General features: G+C 39.9%; 1 protein-coding gene across 5 annotated transcripts in view; it reads right to left on the bottom strand.

Annotated features, from left to right (window-relative positions):
- The window catches only part of LOC148899148 (proprotein convertase subtilisin/kexin type 5-like), a 99,910-nt gene that overhangs the window by 71,910 nt on the left and 3,260 nt on the right, over nt 1-24,740 (bottom strand). For all 5 annotated transcript variants that reach the window (XM_088994206.1, XM_088994205.1, XM_088994209.1 and 2 more), the window contains 4 exons: nt 15,222-15,326; nt 6,945-7,100; nt 5,440-5,583; nt 2,717-2,793 (listed from right to left, as the gene is read on the bottom strand). In XM_088994206.1, coding sequence (XP_088850332.1) covers nt 2,717-2,793; nt 5,440-5,583; nt 6,945-7,100; nt 15,222-15,326 — 482 coding nt within the window. The remainder of the gene's footprint in view (nt 1-2,716; nt 2,794-5,439; nt 5,584-6,944; nt 7,101-15,221; nt 15,327-24,740) is intronic.

The raw sequence follows: 24,740 nt of genomic DNA, 5'->3' as shown, positions 1-24,740 counted from the left end.
AAACAACCTTAAAAATAAATAAAAACACTACTTCCAAGATGCAAAGACACACAGTAGCATCATTTCAGCGGCAGAGTGCTTTTCTCTCGTTGCAAAGATGTTATGGTTCAGTTTGAGCTCCTGTGACAATGTAGATGTTTGAATGAGTAAGAAGGGCCAACCCCAGTTGGATGCTGCATCATCAGTAGTTGAAGGAAGAGATTTTTAAAGTGCTTGGGGTAACTTGAAGGTTGAAATGTGCAATACAAGCAAAAGCTCATTCGCAAACACACGCACACGCACGCACGCACACACACACACACACACACACACACACACACACACACACACACACACTTTTTGCATGTTCTTATTTTGTGATTGTGGGTTTGCATGTTTATCTCTTTCAATGAATAAAGTGCATCAGTGATTGTAGTTCTACTTGACCATGCGCATCATGATCTTTCAATAATTACTTGATTTTTTCACTTCACCCGAGTGGCAGCGTTTAGGAAGCTTGCCCATTTCCTCAAACGCAAAGCCAAAAGTCAATCAAGCCACAATCCGAACTGGATCGGAATAAGTTGTGTCAGTCGTGAACCAACATCCTGAAACAGAACATGTTCCACCTTTTGAGGTATTGCTTTATACATGTGTGGCCTCAATAAATAAGTTTCCCACATCTCTGCAGTGATTTTTCCCATTTGAGCATCTGGGATGGAAGACGTGATGCTGCACCCGAGTGAGGATGACGCTTGCCGAGCAGACAACACTTTGATCATGCTGGCAGTCACACTTTGACTCACTCATGTCCGCATAGGGGAAAATTAACACACGAGGCCTATTTTGAATGAAAGTTTTGCATTTTTGTAACAAATTTCAATCACTAACAGTCCCTTTGGTGGTGCTTAATGAGCCAAACTGGCTTCAGTCATCTTTCCTCACTTCATTGCACTTTACTAATCCATAAAATCTTCAGTCTGGCCATCGTTCCGCTCTTTGTACTTTGCTCGTATTTTCCATTTTCGCACATCTGCGTCTCACTTGTTTTGATGGCTGAGGCCAGAGTGGAGTTGGGGCTGCCATAGATTTGCAGTCAGTGGAACAAGAGGCACACTCCTATCGCAGCAGGCTATGTCGCTCTTATAGTGTGCTGTGTCATCTTACAGTGTCTCCAACTCATAAAAGAGAGAGGAAAAACCCCCTTCACTTGCGGAATCTACAGTAAAGCCACAGACAAAGTTATTTTGCACATTAAACACCACAGACACAAAATGAAATCAGGCTAATTAAAGTGGCATCTGTGTGCCGCATGTCTCTTCTCACTCACGCACACGCGCACACAAACACACACACACACACACACACACACACACACACACACGCGCACGCACACACACACACACACACACACACACGGGGCCACCTATTATCGGGCCACGTTCAGTTTTAAAACCCTTGAAATGATTGAACATTTCTGTTTGTATGTAACTTGTGAATTGATGTAGGATGGATATACATTTTATGGATAATAAATGTGCTATTATATTGTAATAAAAGAAATATACTGCACTGTATAATGAAGTCGTTTTATTTACCTTTGTGATGGTCGTTGATTTGGTTGCCTCTTGATGATATCCGAGTGAAGTTGCCAGGCTTTCTCGGCGAGAATACCCTCACTCACACGGCCCCCTGCTAGCTGCTTTTCGTTAATCCAAATCAACAGAGGTTTTTCAACCTCTTCTGTTGCCTGAGACCGTTGCTTAGATAACACAGAAACACCCTTAGCCACACGTAGCAATGGTCGACTTAGCATACTGGTAGTGGGATGCTAAGTCACACAAGCGCACACCTCATTCGTGTTTTTCGATGATCTCCTTCTTCTGTTCAACCGTAATTTCCTTTTGTGTCCTCTTCGGTTTAACACTAGTCTGTGGCGGGGCCTTTTTCGGTCCCATAATAGCAAACCACGTCTGCACTCAAAGGGGGTGTGGAAAACTAGTCTGCCAGCCACCCTGGCGCTGTCCGACCGTGTGGTTTGGTGTTCTTCCGCTGAAAACTAGTCCGCCAGCCATTGTGTCACTCCGTGTGTTTCCCGAAAACTAGTTCATATGCCCGGATTATAATCTCGTGAATTTAACGTTCGTAAAGCGAAATGTTTTAAACTAAAGCGTGCATAAACTGAGGTATCACTGTACCCACAAAAATGGCCATATGTACCGTTGTTCCTAACTCGAATGATCGTAAGTATGGGAGCGTCTGTAAACCGCTAGATACTGGTAATAGTCTACAATGTGGAGAATTTTCATAATTTCCTGCATGTACAATGGTCACTCTGAATTTGGCATTTTTGGTGGGGGGGGGGGTGTTCTTCTTAAAAGTTTTTACATAGGCATGTTTCACCCAGTACGGGAGGGCGGGGCTTCTGGTGCATGTCAATTACCATATTTTCCGGTGTATAAGGTGCACCGGAGTATAAGGCGCACACCCAATGAATGCTGTATTTTCAAACTTTTTCCATATATAATATGCACCGAACTATAAGGCGCAGGGTCATCTTTTGAAGAAAATCAAGGCTCTTGGGTGCGCCTTTTACACCAGAAAATATGGTCCTCACAATTTTACACATTACACTCCTTGCACTCGCTGCAATTGAGCAATACACAAGTGACACGATATGAGTAGAATATAGAATTATTTTGATTTTGATTAAGATTGATTTTTTTTTTTCCTTTACTTGTTCTCGTTGGTGGCATCATAGCGTGGCATAGGATCCAGGTCATTGCCGTTCACATCAAAACTGGCTTGGTGGTCCTGGAGAAGGAGAATGGTGGTTAGAAAGAAAACGCAAATAGTAGGGGCAGGAGAAGAAGAACAATGAGAATTAGAACAAGGACAAAAAACAGGAGAAGAGGACAAAGGTGTTTTTTCGACAATGCGACAATGATTTACACGTGGCTTGTCATAGAAAAGGCAGCTTTCATCTTGGCATCAAACTAAAGCTGAACTTAACAAAGTCATCAACAGGCGTATGAATCATTCTTGCCTCACCTGCAGCCTCGAGCTAACAACTTCCAATTGAGCTTGTCGGTTTGAATGTGTATGCACGTGTATTAAGCATACCTCAACATCCACGTCCAGCGTAACCACAGACGCACACAAGGAGGCAAATGCCACATACTTGAACACCCACAAGTATGTGGAATGTAATATAAAACGGCACTTACTGTAATTCTAAATAAAGCACTCTAACCATGTTAATTTTATCCGTTAAAGATAAAACAATGGCCTTCATCAAACTCTTTGGTCTTGTCAAAATAAAATGTATTTTTCCAAATTCAAAACAAAGGTACATTATATCAGTGCACAGGGTGAATCATGCATCAGTAGCACATAAAATTGTTGTATTCAAAGGACAAAACCAGCTAAATATGAATTTCACTGAAAAATAAAAAATCTAACATAATAAATATTTGTTGCAAATCGATATTGCATGCCATGACATGTTTATGAATGCTGAGCTGCCATTCTCAAATGTTCCTTTTGTGATTTGTATATCTACCATAATTATAAACGAATGCTTACAAAGATTCATTGTTACAAACTGAATAAGTATTTTGAAGGTTTACGATAATTTGGGAATGCCAATAGGCTGAAAAAGTTAGTGTTGAAAGGCAGGGGTATCAAACTCATTTTTGGCCCAATTTTAGTCACCATTTCACTTTGAGGGCCGAAACAATATCAAGGAGTCAAGTGTTACTAGTATGGGGGCTTTGGGAACAAGAAAATGCTAAGAATATATCTTTTATTTATTACATATGAGAACTTAAAATATTCTTACTTGACGTACAGCTTCAGTGTTCAACAGTCTGGGCTCTGTTGTTTATTTATCTTTAACTTCCTTTATATAATTCAATGTGGCGCCGCCTGAGGCGTCCAAGGTCAAAGGTAAATGTGGGTTTCGGCCTTGCTGCTTACAAGCAGAAATGGCCCCAAATTCACTGAATTTTGTCGTTATTGTGTTATTATGGACTGTAGAAGGTAAATTCCCTTTTCGGTGTTGCTCCTTTTATAGCTAATCATGGGACTACTCTGTTTCCAATTTACTTATTCATTGTCAGACAACAGGAAGCAGAGCTGGAGGTAGCAAAGCTGAAGATGTTGAGGTTTTCTTTGGGAGTGACCAGATTGGATAGGATCAGGAATGAGTACATTAGAGGGACAACTCATATTAGAGGCTTTGCAGAGAAAGTCGGAGAGGCCAGACTGAGATGGTTTGGACATGTCCAGAGGAGAGAGAGTGACTATATCGGGAGAAGGATGCTAAACCTTGAACTGCCAGGCAGCAGACCGAGAGGAAGACCGAAGAGGAGATTTATGGATGTGGTCAAAGAGGACATGAAGGTAGCTGGTGTGAGAGAAGAGGATGCACAAAACCGGGATAGATGGAGGACATTGATTCGCTGTGGCGACCCCTGAAGGGAAAAGCCGAAAGGAAAAGAAGACAAAGACTGTCAGACGCTGTGTCCACTCCAGTGCCAGGGTTTTTGTCATTTTCACTCAGATTGCAGGACCTACAGAATATTGAGTTTAAGGACTACATAAACATTCAATGAAGCGTAAAAAACCTTAGACTCTCTTCTTTCATTCTAAAAAAAGAGTTAATTCCTAAATTGTATGGGTCTGGACTTATTTGAGCTTGAAATGGGGGTGGCTGAACAAAAGGAAAACGCTGCCCGCCATGGGAGGGAAAAACATTGTCAGAGGTCTGACCAGTGCTTTATCGGTACCTCCTTGCAAGAAAAACTACAACTCGAAAAAATTTGGGAATGGCGCTCCACATCATGCTTCGGGAATGGGAATGAGTTAACCTGATCACATGTGGCAAGCTCCATTCAGGTGTTTTTTTGCCTTTTTTAAAAAGGTTTTGTTGTTGTTTATTCTTCTACAATATCTCTCAACTTTCCCATAGTTTTGCCCCAGCATTTTCAGAACATGTTACACACGTTGTATTATTGCACTCTCTTTTGAAATATTTGCAACAATATCCCAAATTTATTGATAAATCATAACCATAAAACGTAAGAGAATGTAACGAAATACACTAATTTAATAAAGTGCTGTTCATGGAAATTCTGACTCTCAAACATACACACTTTCCTGTGTGTAGAAATACATACATGCACGTAAATACACACAGAAAAGCATTTGTGTTTTGATGTGCGCCTGAAGTATATAATAGCAATGATAAGGCATCTAAGCGCTGAGAAAACCACAGTCACTACATGTTTTTTCCTAATGGAAAAAAGGGAAATGTCGATATAGGGGCCATTTTTATTCTTCTGCAGAGGATGATGCAAAAGGGGACTTTGTGCAATAACTGTCCACAAACACACACACACACACGCACACACACACACACACACACACACACACAAAATGGCATACATACACACTCACGTAGTTCTGAGCAAGGTCTGGGTGGTTGCGCTCGATGCCATCGTCCAGGATGGTCACCACCACACCTTTGCCTGTATATCCCCGCTTCCATGCTCCAACGATGTTCATGTCCGACTGGCAGTTGTGCACATCCTCATTGCAGTGCTATCACAGCCAAAACACATCAAAGATGATTGCATGTTCATGTTTGGATATGAATATAAAATCCTAATTTAAATCTAAACTACATATGATCACATGATACTGCACAAATTATGATGCTCAAGATCTCAGCTCAATTAAGCCAAGAAAGTCCCAACACGTGTTCAAATAAAAATAGAACAGCAAAGGCGGATAAAATAAATGCATTAGACATCGGGGAGATGCTTTTTCATGGTTTGAATGTGCAGAGATGCAATGCAGCATCAGTAAAATGAAAAAGGCTTGAATTAAACATATTGGCGAGGAAATTTTGTACTTGAGAATAAGAGTCGAGAATATGTATAAAAATAATGTCCAGGGGTGAAAGAGCATAAAGGGCTTAAATTGGAGGCTTGGGTGGGTCGGATATATCGATAGTCACGGTTATATCGATATTTTTTCGGACTTCCTTGAATATCGATATAACGAGACTTTACTGTATATATATATATATATATATATATATGTGTGTGTGTGTGTGTGTTTATCAAGCGAGGTTTCAATTGCAATTAATCCTGATCATAATTTATAAACATAATCAGCAGCCCTCGTTTGAATGTCACGCCGCTTCATGTTGAGGCTTTCTTTCAGCATGCAGCAGAAAAAGCCAAAGAAAAATGTAAATGCTCAATTAAGGTACACGAGAACCTTTGTGTGAGGTATATTTTGGAGTTTTGATGTTAAAGCGCTATGAAAATCAATATGTATTGTATTGTTTTTTATTGTAACACAGAGTACGTTAAAACAAATATATTTTAGAATGAATTGAAAGACTGTTTTAGAGGTTTTTACCCAGACACTATTCAGTTTATGAAGTTCTGTTCAAAAGCCAGAAAGAAAAAGAATATGCGACGGTCAAAGTATTAGCATTTATCAACACAACATTAACCATTTACAGAATTTAGGACTACCGACAGCCGAGATATCAAGGGGTGTGCAAACAATTTGCGATAAGAAGCTCAAATCACAGTTGTGTCGACCAAAGATGACTAATTTAAAGCAGAAAACACTACAGCATATTTCTTGTGATTATTCTTATGAATATTTGTGGACTGCGCCCCCAGCAGTTCCAAAAAAAGGCTGAATATTTGTGTATGTTTAATAATATTTGAGTGAGGCGATCTACTACCATCCTGAAGCAGATGGTGTTCATACTATGGCTTTGCTTGTCTTCCATTCACAAAAAAAAAAAAAAAAAAACCTCTCAGCTCCTCTGACCCAGCACTAATCAGAAACCAACAACCTCATCTGAACTTTGACCTACAAACTAGCTTAACGATTGACAAAGAGGGAGGAAAAACATTTGGGTGACGTGGTGTACTCACAATGTACCACATACTGGTCCACTTGGCGTCGTTGTAGAAGATATTGCTGGGGAAGGTTGGGCTGCTGTGGGTGTGGCTGGACAAGGAGAGGGGCGGAGCCTGTTTGTAATCCCGCTTGATCCTCCTCTTCACTACCTGCTGTTGGATCCACTCCACCTAACACATTCCATGAAAACCCAAAGTCATTGAATAGAATTTCAGTTCAAGAAATTCATTCGTGGTTTGACTCTCTTCATTCACCGAAAAAATTGTCAACTAAGATAAGTCCCGTACATGTCAAAGGTCTATTTTCTTTCGTTCTTTTGTGGTTCAAATTTGATGGAAATTATGCAAAAAATAAAGTTTGCTCTCTAAGGACTCTTGGAAATGGTTAAAATTACCGAAATATGACACTTAAACCAGCCCAAGTCATTTTATGCACAGGTACTTCATTTATTTATTTATTTATTTATTTGTTTGTTTGTTTTTGTTTGTTTATTGGGGTGGGTCTACGCACAATAGTATATACCAAATATCATGCTGCCAAGTGAAATAGATTTTGGGACCCAAAATGTTCAATTTATTTAACAAGCCAATTGGTTTAAAATCGAGCTCAATGTAAAACGTGAATCTTGTTTTACTCATTTCTCTCTCAATTGAAAAGCCTGACATGGAGCGCCATTTCTGAATTTGCTGGGGTTTTGGTTTTTCTTTCAAGGGGGGGGGAAGCTCCGGTCAGACCTCTGGCAATGTTTTTTTTTCTCCCACGAGGGGGCAGCATTTGCCTTTTGTACAGCCACCAGCACTTCAAACTCAAATAACTGCAGACACATAATTTACGAATGAACTCTTTTTTTCTGATTAAAGAAGAGAGTCTGTTTCTTACCCTGCATTGAATGTTGATATAGTCCTAAAATTCAATATTTTGTCGGTCCTACAATTTCAGTGAAAATGACAAAAACCCTGGCACTGGAGTGGACACATATTTGCACATCGTCTGGCAGTGAATGAGTTAATTTACCACATATTTTTAAAAGGTCACTCTTAAAAATAGTATTTATTCAAACCGATAAATGGGACCATTTGACTTTTTTTAAATGAATTTAAAATAATCATGTAAAATATGCACAACATGTGTTAATGGACAACATGTTTTAATGATGGCAGCAGATATTCATTTCCATGAATTCCTTTGGGAAAGCCAGTTCATAAGTAGAAAATTTTCAGATCGACAGAGAAAAAAAGGAACCTTAATGATTTTGTTGTTGCTTTAAAAAAATGTTTTTAAAACATTTTTCCACATCTTTATTCACTCCCCTGAACAATGCCACACGTCACGGAATCTAACGATGAAGCTGATGCAGAACTTGAGACCACAAAGAGAATCATTTCCAAAGAGCACAATTGTGTCTTCTTGCCGAACAATGTCCGCGTGCATAAAAAGCCGTAGCGTTTTTCAATGCGTCGATATCGAATCGACAGCAAGACTGACATAATTACTGCGCCGTGATTATCTGCTTTCATGCACAGAAACAATTTGCCGGCATCTCGGGAGGGTAGGGAGGCGGCGAGACGAGATAAAGGTAGGCGGAGTGGAGGCTTGAGGAGAACGAGTGCCTGGAGAGGCCAAGAAAAAAAAGTGAAAAGAATCAGCTGGAGAAAGAGAATTGATTTCATAAATAAGGGTGGCTAAACTCAATTGGATAGCTCTTTATGGAGGCGTTCAGGTCTCTTCTTTGTGGGATGAGATTTAGACAAGGCCACCAGGGAGGGAACAATCATTAAATACCTACTCAAATAGTCATTATTAGCCAAATGCTGCCAAGCTATATCTGTACATCCACCTCAAAATGGATTTGGATTTTCTTGTCTACTTAAAACCACTGGAGTATTGCTGCAATTTGCATACATTAACATTTATATTAGTGGAATAACTCTGGGAGACACTGAAGGCATCCCAGGTTTTCCAGCAGACTCAAGTCCTCTGCGACTTTCACAAATTAACGGCACCTCAAATCTATTCCCGGTAGTTTTCATTTAGCAGAGCTCAGCTACCCAGCCCGCCTTTTAAGTGGAAATTATAAATGCTGGAAATATAAAGCGTATGCAAAGAGTACCGATTCCACAGCATCGAACACGTTGAGAGCCAACAGAGGGAAGGAATATGGCGAAGGTAAGCAAACATCCATCGCCCCATAAAAACAATATTATTATTTTTTAATCATCGAGTGATAAATTAATGTAGTAATTATGGTGACAAGCCTTTCCTCAGGTCATGTATACTTGAGAACATGAGATTTTGGAGGCAGTTACAATGGTTTTCTTTGAAAGCCCTTATCTATGGCAGCTAATCTTAACAGATCTATAGAAAAAGGAAGCGCATGCATCATGGCTCATGAACGCCACCGGATTCATGCCATTATCATACCCCCAACCACCTACAAGATAAGTCTGGATGAACCTTAAAATCAGGTTGAAGAGCTTTCAAATTGTTTTACAATAATTTTGTTCTGACCAGGGAATGGGAGGCTTTAATAATGGTTGCATTTTATTGAGTCTTTTTAGGTCACCAATAGGTGTTCCGGTGTATAAGGCGCACTGGATTATACAGTGCACCCACAATTAATGGTATATTTTCCAACTTTTTCCATATGTAAGGCGCACCGGACTATAAGACGCACCTTCAAAGAATGAAAAAGGTTTTCCAAATATAATATATAAATATATAAATATTTTCCAAATATAAGGCACACCACATTTGTCATGATCTGGTTGGCGACCAACGGGTGGCGCTGTCGGCCCCGCCTGCACCTGCACAGGTGCTGGTTGTTACAATCAGTGACACTCAAAAGGACTCGCGTCACGACCATTCGGTGTCGGGTAATTGTTGAACGCATTATATGCTGTTGTATGCATTGTGTGCGGTGCATGTGTTTGTTTAATCTTGGCGGACTTTTAATCTTGGTTTTCTTTTGATACTTTGTATTTTTTCCGTTCAGATGATTTTGATGTTTTAGATTTTGTTCCTGCTTACTTTATTTTAATACAACTCCTGCTCCCTCCTGTCTGCTTTTTGGGATCCGCACCCGCCATCACCACCTTGCAAAACGTGACAACATTAGATGGTGCGACAGTAGAGTCTGTGCTTTCCCCTTGATCTTCTACAGGGGGAAATGGAGTCAGTCGGTGGATGTTGACTGTAGTTGCGAGACCTTTCCTGGCTCAATATGACTTCACATATAAGGTGCACCTGCGTATAAGGTGCGGGGTCATCTTTTGAAGAAAATGTAGCCTGTTGGGTGCGCCTTATACACCAGAAAATACGGTACTTGAATGGAACAATCAATAAAAGTTGGCACGTCCAGCAATTTGGATACGACACATTATCAGAGTCCATATTCAAAGGCAAAGACAACATCACGCTTGGCTCCTTATCAGAGGATCAGCAACCATTTGTTGGAGACTCTTAATTCTGTATTAGTTTTACTCCAGTGATGGCTTACGACTGGGTCAGCTCAATTCCCTCCAATTTTCTCATCTTTTAATTGTTTGTTGCCTTGTCTCTGTTGTCTTAAAAGACCCCCTCCTCCACAAAACACACATGAACAGGCATGCACACGCGTACACTATACAATTGCAGGTGGTTCGCCTTGGTCAGTAACCGGGGGGGAAGTGGGGAAGAGTTCATTCCAGTCGCGTAAATAAGGACAAATTGAGCCACTGTTGTTTTTGTGATGGGAGCTTGTTTTTAATCGTTTTACACTCAAGAGTAGTTCGGTTGCCTGTTATTTGTTTGCTCTTCTTCTTCTGAGAATTCTTTCAACATTTGATTATCGCATTTAGTTTGATTAAAAATTGAATTAAAGTAGTTTGCATTCAGTGCTTTTAATATGACAAAGGGAGTGTTGAACGTGGTTGGGGGGCCGATTCATCAGCAAACAACGTAGTACCGTGCAAGATGACATTTGGTATCATTAACTCAAACCCTCCGAGACGCAAATGTCCTCTGGCACAAAATACATTTTTGTTTGTCTGTTTTTTTAACCTGTCACAAACCTGAATGTGCATGGACTTTAAAAAAGGGGGTTGCACGACCAAGATGTAATTACCACAAACTATGGGTTACAATGAATCAAATAGTGCAGTAAATACATGGCATATGATGCAGCCAATTAAGACCCCAAACTTTGGCACATTAAAAAAAAAGCTTACTTTCCGTTATTTTCCCTAAAAATATTCATGGTGGCCGTGCAAGAATGCTTCATGTAACATAAGCCCCCTTCGCATGGACGTATGGACTGTGTATATAATCTATGACTGTGTTGGCTTCACAATTAAATGCAGAAGTAATATGAAGCATTTGACCAGTGACTGCTGAGCACAAATGAAGGAAATATTATAGTCTGTATGTAGATGAGTCTGAGTTTCAAAATGTTATTAAGAACGATTGTATTTTCCCAGTTTCTTAAAAACGATCACTCATGAATCAGAAAAAAAATTCTCAGAAAACAATTCTCTTGACGTATTTTGGCTGAGTCCTCGCAATATACTGATGCGATTCTTTTTCCTTCAGTCTCTGACATCTACTTTAAAGGACAACCGACGTCACTTTTTTGTTTTTTAACTGACATTAGAAAAACGTTTCATAGCATCTAAAATACCCAAAACACGAGGTATGATATTTTTATTCAAATGCAAAACACCAATAAAAATGACTTAAAGTGTCCAAAATCTGCAAAAAAATTGAGCTGCGAATTGGGCATTTTCAGAAAGTCCCGCCCCCAGTTCGTGACGTCACGCCAAGACGTCTTGCATTGCTGGAGAATAAAAACAATGGCTTCAGATTCGGATAATATGCTTTCTTGTTACACATCCAGTTATGAATATGATTCAAATAGTTCTGAAGAGGAAAGCATACATGTTTGCAATCGATTAAAGAATTTATTCCGTGTCATTTTTAGGCAAACGGGCAGGGGGGAATGTCGCACCCAAAAATGGCGACCAGCTCCCGTGAGGAATGAATCAGCCCGTTTCCACAGACTGAAAGATTCCTTTCATGGAGCTTGGACTCCCTCTGCTGGGGGTTTTTGGAGGTAACATCAAGGTTTTCAGATAAACAGTACAGCAAAATATATTGACGTGATGAAGGACTGCTACAATGTGTGTTTTTGTCGGTCAAGGGGGGTGTCCTTTCATGACGTAACGTGAGGACTCGTCACCAACTCAAAAACAAGACTTCCTGAATGTTCAGTGCGAGTCTTAAAACGTAAAATATAGCTATATGGGATGGAAACTTTGTAAAATACACTCAGTAGAAGTCATTTGAAGCCATTTTACAAATTATGGACACAACTTGTCCGGAGACGTCGGTTGTCCTTTAAGATAATTCAACAGGGAAGGTCGTGGCCAGCGGGTCATGGCTCCTTGCACACGTGTTCTCTGTTACTATCTCGGAAGCCAGGAAATGCAGGCTGATGTCAACCACGTATTGCATGTTTGAACCTTTTCCTCCTGAAGAGGGGGAAAAGTTGGATAACTTGGTAAATGCCCAACATCGTGTGTCCAAGCCTGGAAAAAAAGTTCCCAAATTTACTGTGTATGTCGTGATTACTAGGATAACATGATGATTTGATCTGGAACATGCTATAATTGTGCTTTCTTCATGGTTTGTGTCTTCTGACAAAAATGAACTCATTCACTGCCAGACGATGTGCAAAAATGTGTCCACTCCAGTACCAGGGTTTTTTGTCATTTTCACTCAAATTGCAGGACCCACACAATATTGAGTTTTAGGGCTGCATAAACATTCAATGTTGCGTAAGAAACCTTAGACTCTCTTCTTGCATCGGAAAAAAAGGTTAATTCCTATTATCTGAGCTTGAAATGGGGGCGGCTGGCTGTACAAAAAGGAAATGTGGCCCCCTCGTGGGAGGGAAAAACATCGCCAGAGGTCTGACCGGCGCTTTATCGGCACCCCCTAGCAAAACAAAACCAAAACTGGAACAAATTTGTTAATGGCGCTCCATGTCATGTTTTTCGATTTCCGAATAAATTCGGGAATGGCAGTGAATGAGTTAAATGATGTCTCTTTTGTTTATAGGTATATGATACAATATGTCTTTAAAATACAAAGTGGAAACTGCGGTACAGTTATTACTTTGTAAAACAAAAGGCACTCTTGACGTCAAATTCCGACGGGTGCTTTGTCACAGTTCCTTTTCTATAGCATGGGTGGCCAAAGCGAGGCTCGTGAGCCACATGTGGCTCTTTGGCTGCTTCAATGTGGCTCCCGGGCTTTCACACGCCAACTAAAACTGTAAAACTGTCACGATTTGGTTGCCGACCATCGGGTGGCACTGTCGGCCTCGCCTGCACCTGCACAGGTGTTGGTCGTTCCAATCATTGGCAGTTAAAAAGACTCCCGGCACAACCATTCGTTTTCGGGTCATTGTATGCGTTTGCTTCACCTTGTCAGGTTTGTTTCATCTTGGTAGATTTTTACTGATGGTTTTCTTTGTTACTTCGTACTTCTGATGACTTTGATGTTTGAGATTTTGTTCCTGCTGACTTTATTTTAATACAATTTGTCAATTACACCCTGCTGCTCCTTCCTTCCTGTTTTTTTGGGACCCACCACCATCACCTTGAAAACCATGAGAAAAACACCTCGCCGATGGCGCTTCCATTCGAAGGTTTCTGAATACACAGAATGAACCGCATCAGCCCGCTACTTGATTGACATAGAGGGCAGCTGAACAGATGACTGGATCACCACTCAAGCGCAGAAATCGGTGCTAAGTAGTAAATGCTAAGTCGATTGCAATCGACCAAGATCCAGCAGATTGGTCCCTAGTGGACTGCGAACGGTCGGAGGAGGAAATTGGGGGAAAAAAGATTCGTGCGTTTGTGTTTTTAGGTTTCATTTATGTTCGGGCGCTCCAGTGCATGGTCATGTGTGTGTGCGCGTGTGCGTGTGCGTGTGTGTGTGTGTGTGTGTGTGTGTGTGTGTGTGTGTGTGTGTGTGTGTGTGTGTGTGTGTGTGTGTGTGTGTGTGTGTGTGTGTGTGTGTGTGTGTGTGTGTGTGTGTGTGTGTGTGTGTGTGTGTCTGTGCGCGCGTCTGCAGTAACACAATAAAAAAATAATGGCTCCTCATCTCTGACTGGTTGGCCACCCCTGTTCTATAGGGTTCCATTATTTACCTTCACCGGAAGGAAGTACTTTGTCGAATGGAGATGATTTACCGATTGTACGGATATGAGATGACAGGAGATGTGAGGTCGTGACAAGGGAAGCAACAATTGATTTCAACACATATGGAGCGCAAGATGAACTTCAGCCACTTCACCTTTCAGAAAGAACATGATGCGGGCTGGGATAGTCATCTTGGCAAAAAGTCCTAAAGCCTGTCACATTCTGTTACTTAGACCAACCATAAATTCCTCACGGTCATTAAATGAAGGTAAAAAAGCCCCACTCATCAACACAGAAATGCTCTTTGACCTGACAGGTGATGTTGGCGTAAACCCTGTGCCATAAAGCGGTATTTTGTCAAGGTAACCAGGGCGCAGCGCTTTAAATGTGCTGCAACAAGTTGACGACGGCACTCCACCTCATCTGACTCATTCACACATAGAGTGGGACGTCATCGCGGGGTGGCAGACTCGCCCTCTACCTGATCCTGCAGATTAGCCACCTTTCCTTTATTTGGCTTAATCCGGCCTGCACAGCCCTAACCTTGCACAATGGAAATGAACAGAATGCCTTGAAAAGAGACACAAAGCTGTGGTAACGAAGGATTATATCATGCAGAATCGATCACAAAGCTGTTTTCCGTTTCACCAATTCTGATAACTACTACCTGGCATGCTATAAATTAACTCAGACTTCAGCAGTTTGAAGTAAGACATTAAATAAAGACAGATTTGGTTATGCGCTGTTGTATTACAAAGCGCTGAACAAGCGCACAGTTTACAGCTTTTTTTGATTATTTGATAATTATGAGCGACAGTAACTCGCTTAAGCAGCCACTAATATTGGCATTGTTACTTTAAACTTGGTGTGCGATCATTACGAGCCGTGGACAAAATACTGGATTTATCTATTGTTGATTCATCAGGATGTGGGACTATTTGACAGAGCAGCAGAATTTTCAGGCTGGAAGAGTTTTGCTGCAGAAAAATGAGGTCAACTAAAGGCACATTTGCAACATCCCCCGCCGTGACAAAAACCTCATATGCATTAACACAACAGGTGGGAAAAGAGCATTTCAGAGCATTCAAAGAAAGACAATGAGCTTACCTTGGGCTCCATGGAGATGAAACTGTGGCGACCACGACTGGACAAAGTGGACCTCTTTATGGTCCGACTGTGGAAGAAGTGGTAGTGGTCTTTCAAGTCCCCAATCTGTAATGCCATAAAATAGCGCTTAAAACAAATTTTAAAAACAACCATCCAAGAGGAATGCTATAGGCCTGGGGGAACTAATAAAAAGCTTAGACTACAAATGCATGCAAGTGTGCTTGATGACACGAGGATACAAACACACAGACACAAATATACAGAAACAAACAACACTGTGGACACTGAGTTGGTGTTAATGAATAGAACTTCAGTAAATCTTACTGTTGTTTTGGGAAATAATTTTTTTAAAGTCCACATTTGAATTACAAATTCTATGAAATCAAACTGAACGGTGTATTGTTTTTGAAATGAAATTGTGATTCAATACAGTACAATCCTGTGAATCACAAACCTGCGTTTTGTTGAGCCAATTGTTATACACTTGGAAATTGTGACAACCAATGATCGCAGAGGTAGTTAAAAAACATTTATTTATTTAATCCTATCCCTACTGCATTATTCATTAACAATAATGATGATAATGATCATGTGAGTCTTTAATGGTAAAAACAACAGGTTTTTGTTTTAAAGCCCCCCCCCCAAGTTGCACCCTTTTCCGAAACATACTTGAACAATGTTTGAAGGAAAGAGATGCCCATTTCACAGTAAGATCAGCGCATTGTCATAAAATGGTGAGTATAGTTTTTGCTTTTTTGAATGTTGCTGTGCCGATGACCATTTTGTGTTTGGGAGCCTTTTACTGAGCGAGTTGCTTGTTCTGTAGCCACAAAGGGACATATGTCATCTTGTGCCGGTCCCAAGCCCGGATAAATACAGAGGGTTGTGTCAGGAAGGGCATCCGACGAAAAAGCTTGGCCAAAACAAACATGCGGATCAAACCTCTATGATGGAGGACACTGATTTGCTGTGGCGACCCCTTGAAGGGAAAAGCCGAAAGGAAAAGAAGAAGATCAAGAAAAATAATAATACATACACAGTAATAGCGAGTAAGAGGATGTGAAGTGGATCCCAGCTGCTCAAAAGGTAATTAGGTTTAATAATTGATAAAGACCACACAATCCCTCAGACAAGCAAAGTGTCATGGCTGCCAAGGCTCCTGTGTTCTGTCACCGATCAAATGGCCAGCCCCAAATGATCCATTAGATCATCTTTCAGCTCATTCAACACAAAATTCTTTGAATCAAATAAGAGCCGCAACAATCCTTGGAATCTAAATTGTTTAACAAACAAACAAACAAATAAAGAAATAAATAAATAAATAGATTGGATGTTTTTTTTAAACGTAAGATTTTAGCCGGTTGAGAAGATGGTATTATCTCAAGCAAAAGAGTTCCTGCTCACCCCCACCCACTACTTCTGCAGGGCCATCGTGCAATACAGCAGTGGAGCGCAGAGGTTGCGAGGAGACAAGGGAGTGGCTACTTACTAGGCCAGATTGTGCTCAAAGTGCTGAAGGGAAAAGGCAAAGTCCCATAAAGACAGAAAAAACAATGCCATGTGTTTTGACTGCTAGACATTAAGTGTGGTGCGCTCAAGAAGTGTATTAAAGCGTCTTTTATTGGATAGAGAGCTGAAGGAAATCGCACATTTATAGTGCTGACAAATTCATTCAAATGTATGCATAATATCAGAATAAACAATTACATTACACACACTCGAACTGTGCCGTACCATATCAAATCGTAATCCCACTGTAATCAAACTGAATCAAATCATTGCACTTTCAAATCAAACCTTCATCAAATGGGATTTAGATCCAATGTATGGAAAATTACACTGAATACAGGGACTTTGGTGGTGAAACGCACGCCCCAAGGGAGAAGTGGAAAATACAGAGGCAGTTTTCTTCGAAAAACACCAATTTAAAAAATAAATTCATAAATAAAAATAAATAGATCAATGTAGGTGAAACATCCCCCTCAAAATATGAAAACAGTATATACTTTAAAATATGGAAAAGTATTGAAACACAAACCCCATCCCAGCCTCCGATATAAAAAAAGCATATTTGATATATGTAACTGTGTTGAGTCAACATAAGTTGGCTGTGCTATTTACAATGCAAGAGTTCATGTTTTTTTTTGTTTTTGTTTTTTTAACTACAAATTTGTCATGCCATACGGTGAATATGTGGAAGTTTATTACGTTTTATTTACTATATAAAAGTATGGGGAGGGATTTTTACTAAAGTTCTAATGAATAGAACATTGTGCATAAAATATTGTATAGTGTTGTCTTTGTACCATTAAAAACATTTTTTTCCTTTTCAGCACATATTAATATGGGCTCCGAATATCAGTTATCAGCTTCTTTGACTAATAATCAGTATCACCCCAAGGGGTGAAAAAAAAACATCAATCACAAGTTAAAAGACAAATTCCAAATTCAGCCTTATCTCCGTATCTTACTATCTCTGTGGTAAGCCCACACTTGAACCGAAAATTTATCAGTTAAGCAACCATGACGAGGAGCTTTGAGGCTATCCAAGTATAATGTATAATAAGTATAAAAATTAATAAAATTATCATGCTCTTTGTGTTTCTTCACTCTACCTTGGAACAAAGTGTGCTGAATTTTGTGAATTTTTACATAGACACAAATATCGGTCGAAAATTACATTATTTCTTGATTTTTTTAATCAACTGAGTTTTGAAAAGGATATAATTTATTAGAAAGGTTTCATTGTGTAGAATAAAAGCAGGTGAATATTTACATACATATATGCTACTAAGCCTTCAGTTGTTGCAGCCATTAACATTAAAAAAATTACTTGAGTATGATGTACATCAACGATTTACACTTTTTAACACCTATAGGCGTTTCCTGCGGTGGTCCCGCTACAGCAGCATCGTTATGGAGAGATTTTTTTCATTTAACCAAACCCCCAAAAAATGGATTCAAAAGTAAAAATATCTATTCAAATATTTCCAAACAAAAAAGAATATGCATGCAAACCTTGTGCGAGCTTTTGTAAAATGTCTTGGTGATTTTTAATCATAGGGTGGGATTTTGGACAGGAGGAGACAGTTTTATTGACCTGTCAAATGCTGTTCACAACTGATGCGTTTCTCGCAAATAAATTCAAACAATCATGACTTGCACCCGATTTGCACCTTTTCACCAAGAGCTGAAACTAGCAGTTCTTGTGCACTGAAGGGATTCTGACCCCAAATCAACTCTGCATGATTGGCATGCGGCAAGCATCGCTACCAAAGCCAGACATGGCAGAGTTATGCACAAAGTCAACAGTCGGATTTACATGGAGACCTTTTATGTCATTCTGATTGAGATCACTTTCATTCCTTTCATCACTTTGTTGCTGTGAAATGTAAATTTCTCCACTGTGAGACTAATAAAGGCAAATCCAATCCAATCCAATCCAATCACTTTGACTGAAGAACTCCGGTCATCACAGAAAAGTTAAGAATAAACATAAAAATGATCCAGTTATTGACTGCAACCTGCTCATGTTTGTCGTATTAAGGGTGGAAGTTGTCACAACATTCCAGGTGGAACACTTGTTTTTAACATTGTTCACTGAAATGGATTCTCAAAGCAAAAGTCAAGAGTTGCAAACAAGGCTTTAACATTTCAAAAATTGCAACCACGCCTGACTGCAAAGAGCATTTTTTTTTAAACAAAACCATACCCTTTGGAAATAATAGCCTTGTTTTCAAACATGTTTTTTCCATCATTTTTATTTGCAATTCATTTATTTGTTTGAAAATGTATTTTTTTGCAAATCCATTTTGATTCATTCCATAAAATTGCAGAAAATTGCTGCAAATTAATGTTGCGTCCTCATATTTATTAGCAGCACATTATTCGCAGAGCAACACGAACACTGTCACATTTCACTCAACAGAGTGTTTCAGGCTTGATGTCAAAATAAACCGAAAATATCATATCCTCAACAACTAGTTAAACAGTGCTTTTTTTGTTGTTGTTTTTTTTTACCCGATTTCATTGAAGAAACTACATGAATCTAGGAAACGTATCCTGGACTGCACAGTAGCTGGGTATTTATTTCACAGTCACACAGATGGTATTTTCAGCTAAAAAGTTACCAAATCAATTTCAATCCACTGAATCATTTGGAACGTTATCATTCTAAATGAATTGATATCATCCTTGAATGGAATTGGCAACCATGAATGACACAAATTGGATCGTTCCTCAAACAAATGGAATCCACATCTTGTATCCTAAATTACAATGGCATGAAAAGCTGATTGATTCCTTTTGCGCCTTATCGCATTTCAAACGGCTGCAACTAAAGCCATGGGTATCGACATTACAGCAGGCAAACCATTTAAGATTTTGGTTAGGTGGTGTGGGCCTCTGGTCAAGTATTCAACTAAAATAACTCCACTCCTCCTCTGAACAGTAGCTGAATCACATCACAAAGACAATCTGTAGTATGATAAATCCTGTAATTTACTGAGCAGCAGGTTTAAGGACAGTTGCGGTTTGACTTTGTAACGCGAAATTTCCATTTAACAAAAATTAAGGTCAAACTTGTATTGTATGTACACTTTATGAATTTGGTATCCACAAATGAAAAAAAAAATCTAATAGTAGGTCTTATTCAAATTTTCTCATAATCGCAGTAAAATGAAGCCATTTTGAGTTGTTTATCACTCAAAGTGGTTTTGCATTGAGCCCCAGAAGCAACGCCTGACTTTGTTTTCTGGGAACAATGTCGCAACGATCACAACTGGGAAGTCAATCACGTGCTGTCATGCTGATACTGGATGATGCGTCACTTTGATCACAATCCCATAATTGACAAAAAAGACAAAAAAACAATCTCTTTCTTTTGTTGTCTCATCTCCCACTGGGTGTATTTAAATGAGGCCTTCCGAGCTGGATCAACAAATTGGAGATTTGCCTGAACTAGTGCGCTGACGCTTTCAGTAAAGGCTGTGCGTCCTTTTCGTAATGAACAATCTGCAAGGCCTGCTCTGCTGCATAAAAATATCTGAATCACAGACTAACGTGAATTACATTGTGTCCATGAATTCTTATTAAATAATTCCAAATAGTCTTTCAGTTTCCTTTAATTGCTTTCCCCTTGTTGTGCTGTTCAAGATATGTGTTTTTGTATTTAAGCATTTAGCCAATCACATTTCAGCCATCATTTGTTACAAGGGTCAGAAATCTACCTGAGTTGGCAACCCACGGCCTGCTCAAAGGCGCTGTCAATGCCAGGGTTTTCACAAATTATGCTTGGCTTGTCACTAGCCCATCATAGAATCACTACCTGCTAGTGATAACCACATACTGGCCAGAACTTGCACACTGTATCTGAAGCGAGCTGCATAACAAAATACATTTTTGTGTTGATTTAATAGCGCTTTTGTCAATGCTCAATGGCTGAAGGAGGAGAAGAAATGGATTTGGTTGCAGATATACTGTTAAACCCATTTTTAAGATGCACTTTTAAAGAAAAAATGGATATCATAAAGGTCAGTCAGTTATTTCCTGGCTAATGGTACCCTCTAGTGGACGTGTAGCAAATCACACCACACTTTTTTCAGTCTGGATTGATGAGGACATAGCACTACTAAAGCTCTAGCGATGTATTCACGGCCCGCCACTGTTTTAACAATGACTTTTTGTATGGTAGCTGCACCAAAAAAGGTTGGAACATTTGTGGCAGAATTCATGATTAAAAATGACTGAATGGATTCTTAACATTTCAGACACCTAAAAAAATTTGATGACAATGTGAAATAGGATTATTTGGCTTTGTTGGGAGTGCTGTACTCTAATACTGTGATTGCCTGCTGCAGTGGGGGAAATTGTCCAGTTTCAATAAATTAGTTTGGAAAATTTATTTTTTTTGACAAATGATATATATTTGCCCACCTATCTATGCTCCGCAAAAAAAAAATGTTTTGGTTTGAGTTACTGTATGTTGCTAATTTACTTTTTTTTATCTGTGCTGATGACCATTTTGTGTTTGGGAGCCTTTTACTGAGCGAGTTGCTTGTTCTGTACCCACAAAGGGACATAAGTCTTCTTGTGCCGGTCCCAAGCTCGGATAAATACAGAGGGTTGTGTCAGGAAGGGCATCCGACGTAAAAGCTGGGCCAAAACAAACATGCGTATCATACCTCTGAAGATGGAGGTTACTGATTCGCTGTGGCGACCCCTTGAAGGGAAAAGCCGAAAGGAAAAGAAGAAGATTTGTCTTGTGACCTCACGATTTACACATGAAATCAAACACATTAATACAAAAAGACACACAAGGAGCTATTGACGGCCACAACCCACACCGTGGCACCTTAACTGACGACAGTGCAGTAAAGTATTCCACACAGTAATGTTGTAAATATGTGTGGGACTGGGCTCTCACTACACTTATGTAGCTTGAGACTGAACGCAACAACCATGGGCTTTCTATTAGGTCATTCGGATTTACGGTCAATCCAGCTGTTACAAAAGGGATGGGCAACGTCAATGATGGAGGGGGCTTCAATTTGTGCTTCCTAACTCCATCTATGGCAAAATGGCAATTTTAAATCAGAACAAAATATGTACCTGTCTTCTTTTTTCACTGACTGTAGAGAACAATATCTCCATGCATTTCAATGCTCAAATGAATATAGGAGGCCACTCTAAAATGACATAAGAATTGGCACCCACTATTGAACAGTTCAGGTTGCTCAGCGATAGTAAACATGTTTATTTTCAAAAATTAACCGAGGGCCACACCAAGTTTGGGCAAGCGCCCACTTGCCCATCCCTGTGTTACATACACAAATGTAAGAGTTGGCGTAGGTCCGAAGTGATTGGTCACGCCAAGAGAGTGAGGCACTAGGATGACGCAATGTGACATTGCTGCTGCATTATTGTGATTAAATATACTAACATTGAAGTTACAGTTGGATATGAATAAAAAGTGTTTGAGGTGGTTTTCGGACAGGAAAGACAGCAAGTACCCATGATCTGGATATCTTTGTTTGGCAGTGCGTTTTTAAACGTAAAGTACAATATGTCCCATTGCTCAATAAACATTCTGAAACCCTGCTTTAATTTCGACTGCTCTTCTAGACCCAAATTCCAAGAGTGTGAAAAATTCTAAGAGAACTTTCAACGGTTCTTTGTCTTTAACTATACCAACAGTAACCAAGTAATGAAGAAGGAGCATGACGAACCATCAAATCCAATTGTTAGAAACACCTGGCATCGTTTACTTTTCTATGGACTGACCCCCCCCCCCCCCCCCCCCCCCCTTTTACACTCCCATTCCCCAAGACCCCCACCTATCTCCAAGCATTTCAAAAACAACACTTTGAAGATACATTGTGCCCATGAGCTTGTCAGGTGATTTAGACTCCATTCGAGCCACTGTCTTAGTCTGGAAAGGGGGCTCCACGCTTAAGTGGATTACCCAGAATTCCCAAACAAGGTGCTCACTCTCTGGATGCCAACTCCTTTCATCCGTTCATCCATCTTGCCAATATCCCTCCATTCTTTAGTTGCCAGATTGGTGTGTGCTGACCCCTTCCAGGACTGTGATGGAGTTCATGTTGTCATTCTGTCACCATTTCCCATCTAGACCCCACAAGAATCATCCCATCACTTTCATCTTGCTTCCCGGCACAACTTCAAGGTCTGTTCTTAGAGACCTCAATTCAGTAAGCATCATGGGTTAACCCTAATGAGCCCACGAGTGTTAAACTTTCCCCGCCCTACTCCATGCAAAGAGCAATTCCCGCCTCTGTTAAATCTCTTTTATAGTGCTGCTATGCTATGTTTTAAGGGAGAATGTATGCGAGATGACGTTGCCCTACTTCCCCATTCCATGTCAATGTTGTTTCTACAGAACAATGACACACAAAAATGGATGGAATATTCTCAATTGCTATGATTGACTGAATTTAATTGTATTTTTTATGGGGAATTTTAAATTAAGAAATTAAATTCTCAAAAATATTTTTGGGGGCTTTCAAAATATGACTTTAGTCGAGAAAAATCAAGATTATATTTTTAAAATTAGTTCAGATTTTTTCAGATTTTTTCCCCTGAAAAGAGAGTCTCCAACATTGTTTTTAACCAAAGTATCCAAATTACTTTTTTCATCCTTTGTAGATCGATGAGAAGGTTTCTTCAGCCGTCATCTGTACAAAAGTGATTTGTAGATAGCGTCAGATGAATTTGATGTCATTTCCTCATACATTTGTTTGGACAGTTTTCGTGAATCACTACAAAAGAAATTCTTAGAAAGATTTCTACTTAATCATGAAGAAAGAAATACTTTTGCTTATCAGAAGATTGTTGAATATAAATAACTATTTGGCTTCAAAAATTAATCGATCAAATAATTTATCTTATAAGTTTTTGACAAACCAAAATATTTTCAATGATTTTCTCAATCATAAAAATAAACAAAATAAAAAAAACAAATGAATTATACTCTTACAAGATATTTTCATTAAAAAATTCTAGGAAAAAATGCTTCTAAATTCTATAATAATCTACACAAAAACAAACGTTGAAAAACTCTTTTATGAGTTTGCAAAATGTTTTTCGTCTTCAAAAATATCACAATACCTATTGAATAATTTAGTTTCTGATTTTTCTTGTCTTTCCTTTGCAACCTGTCGAATTGTTCAACATTCTTCATGGCAGCCATCACTGTCTTCAAAGCTGCAATTTTATACTGCGGGCAAAAACAACATTCCCGGTTGAACATAAACAAAAGAAAGCATGGCTGACAACCTCGATTGATACATCTAAAGTCGTGATCCATTAGCGCTGCCTAATGTAGAGGATTCCATGTGGGTGAGAGTCAAAAAGAGTTACACCCCTGAGACCAAACACACACATGCACACGCACACACACATGCACGCAAGCCGAACTCCCACACCGGGAAGTGAAGTAAAATGCTCATCTATGAGGTGTTGACGTCCAATGAACACACCATATTGACATGGAAATGAGGGTGCATGGATTGGGGGTGGTGTTACACTCCACAAGGGAATTCCTATGATGACCTGGAATAGAACATGAACGAGGGTAAGGGTGAGTGAGTGGTGATGCTGGGGTGGTGGCGGGCTCTCCATGTTTAGTTCCTGTCAAAGAGAGGGGGATAAACGAGGCCATTTAGGCTCTTCTCTCCGGGACTGTAGTGGGTGGGCGGGATGGCTGGGCAAAGCGGAGATAGTGGAAGAGAGGAGGCAATGAGTGGGGGTTCAATAGCTGTTGACTAGGCTACCCTACAACAACCTGTCAGAATGCCCCCGACCCCCACCCGCCAACGCCGGCAAGTGCGGGCTTGAACTATATTTTGGTGTGAGAAGTATGTGTGAGGTCCATGCTGGAGGGGTGTATATCTTTTCTCCCAACCCCCACGAAAGGCTCTTTAACTGTGTCCAAACACGCCCCCCGCCCTCCCATCAACCTAACAACACCTTAACTGTTCATGAAAAGCTCTTGTTTATGGA

Source organism: Hippocampus bargibanti, linkage group LG04, assembly GCF_051943395.1.
Source record: "Hippocampus bargibanti isolate YZ-2025 linkage group LG04, ASM5194339v1, whole genome shotgun sequence".
Lineage (NCBI taxonomy): Eukaryota > Metazoa > Chordata > Actinopteri > Syngnathiformes > Syngnathidae > Hippocampus > Hippocampus bargibanti.
The sequence above is the reverse complement of the archived record's forward strand: the minus strand, read 5'-3'. Positions and strand labels throughout refer to the sequence as shown.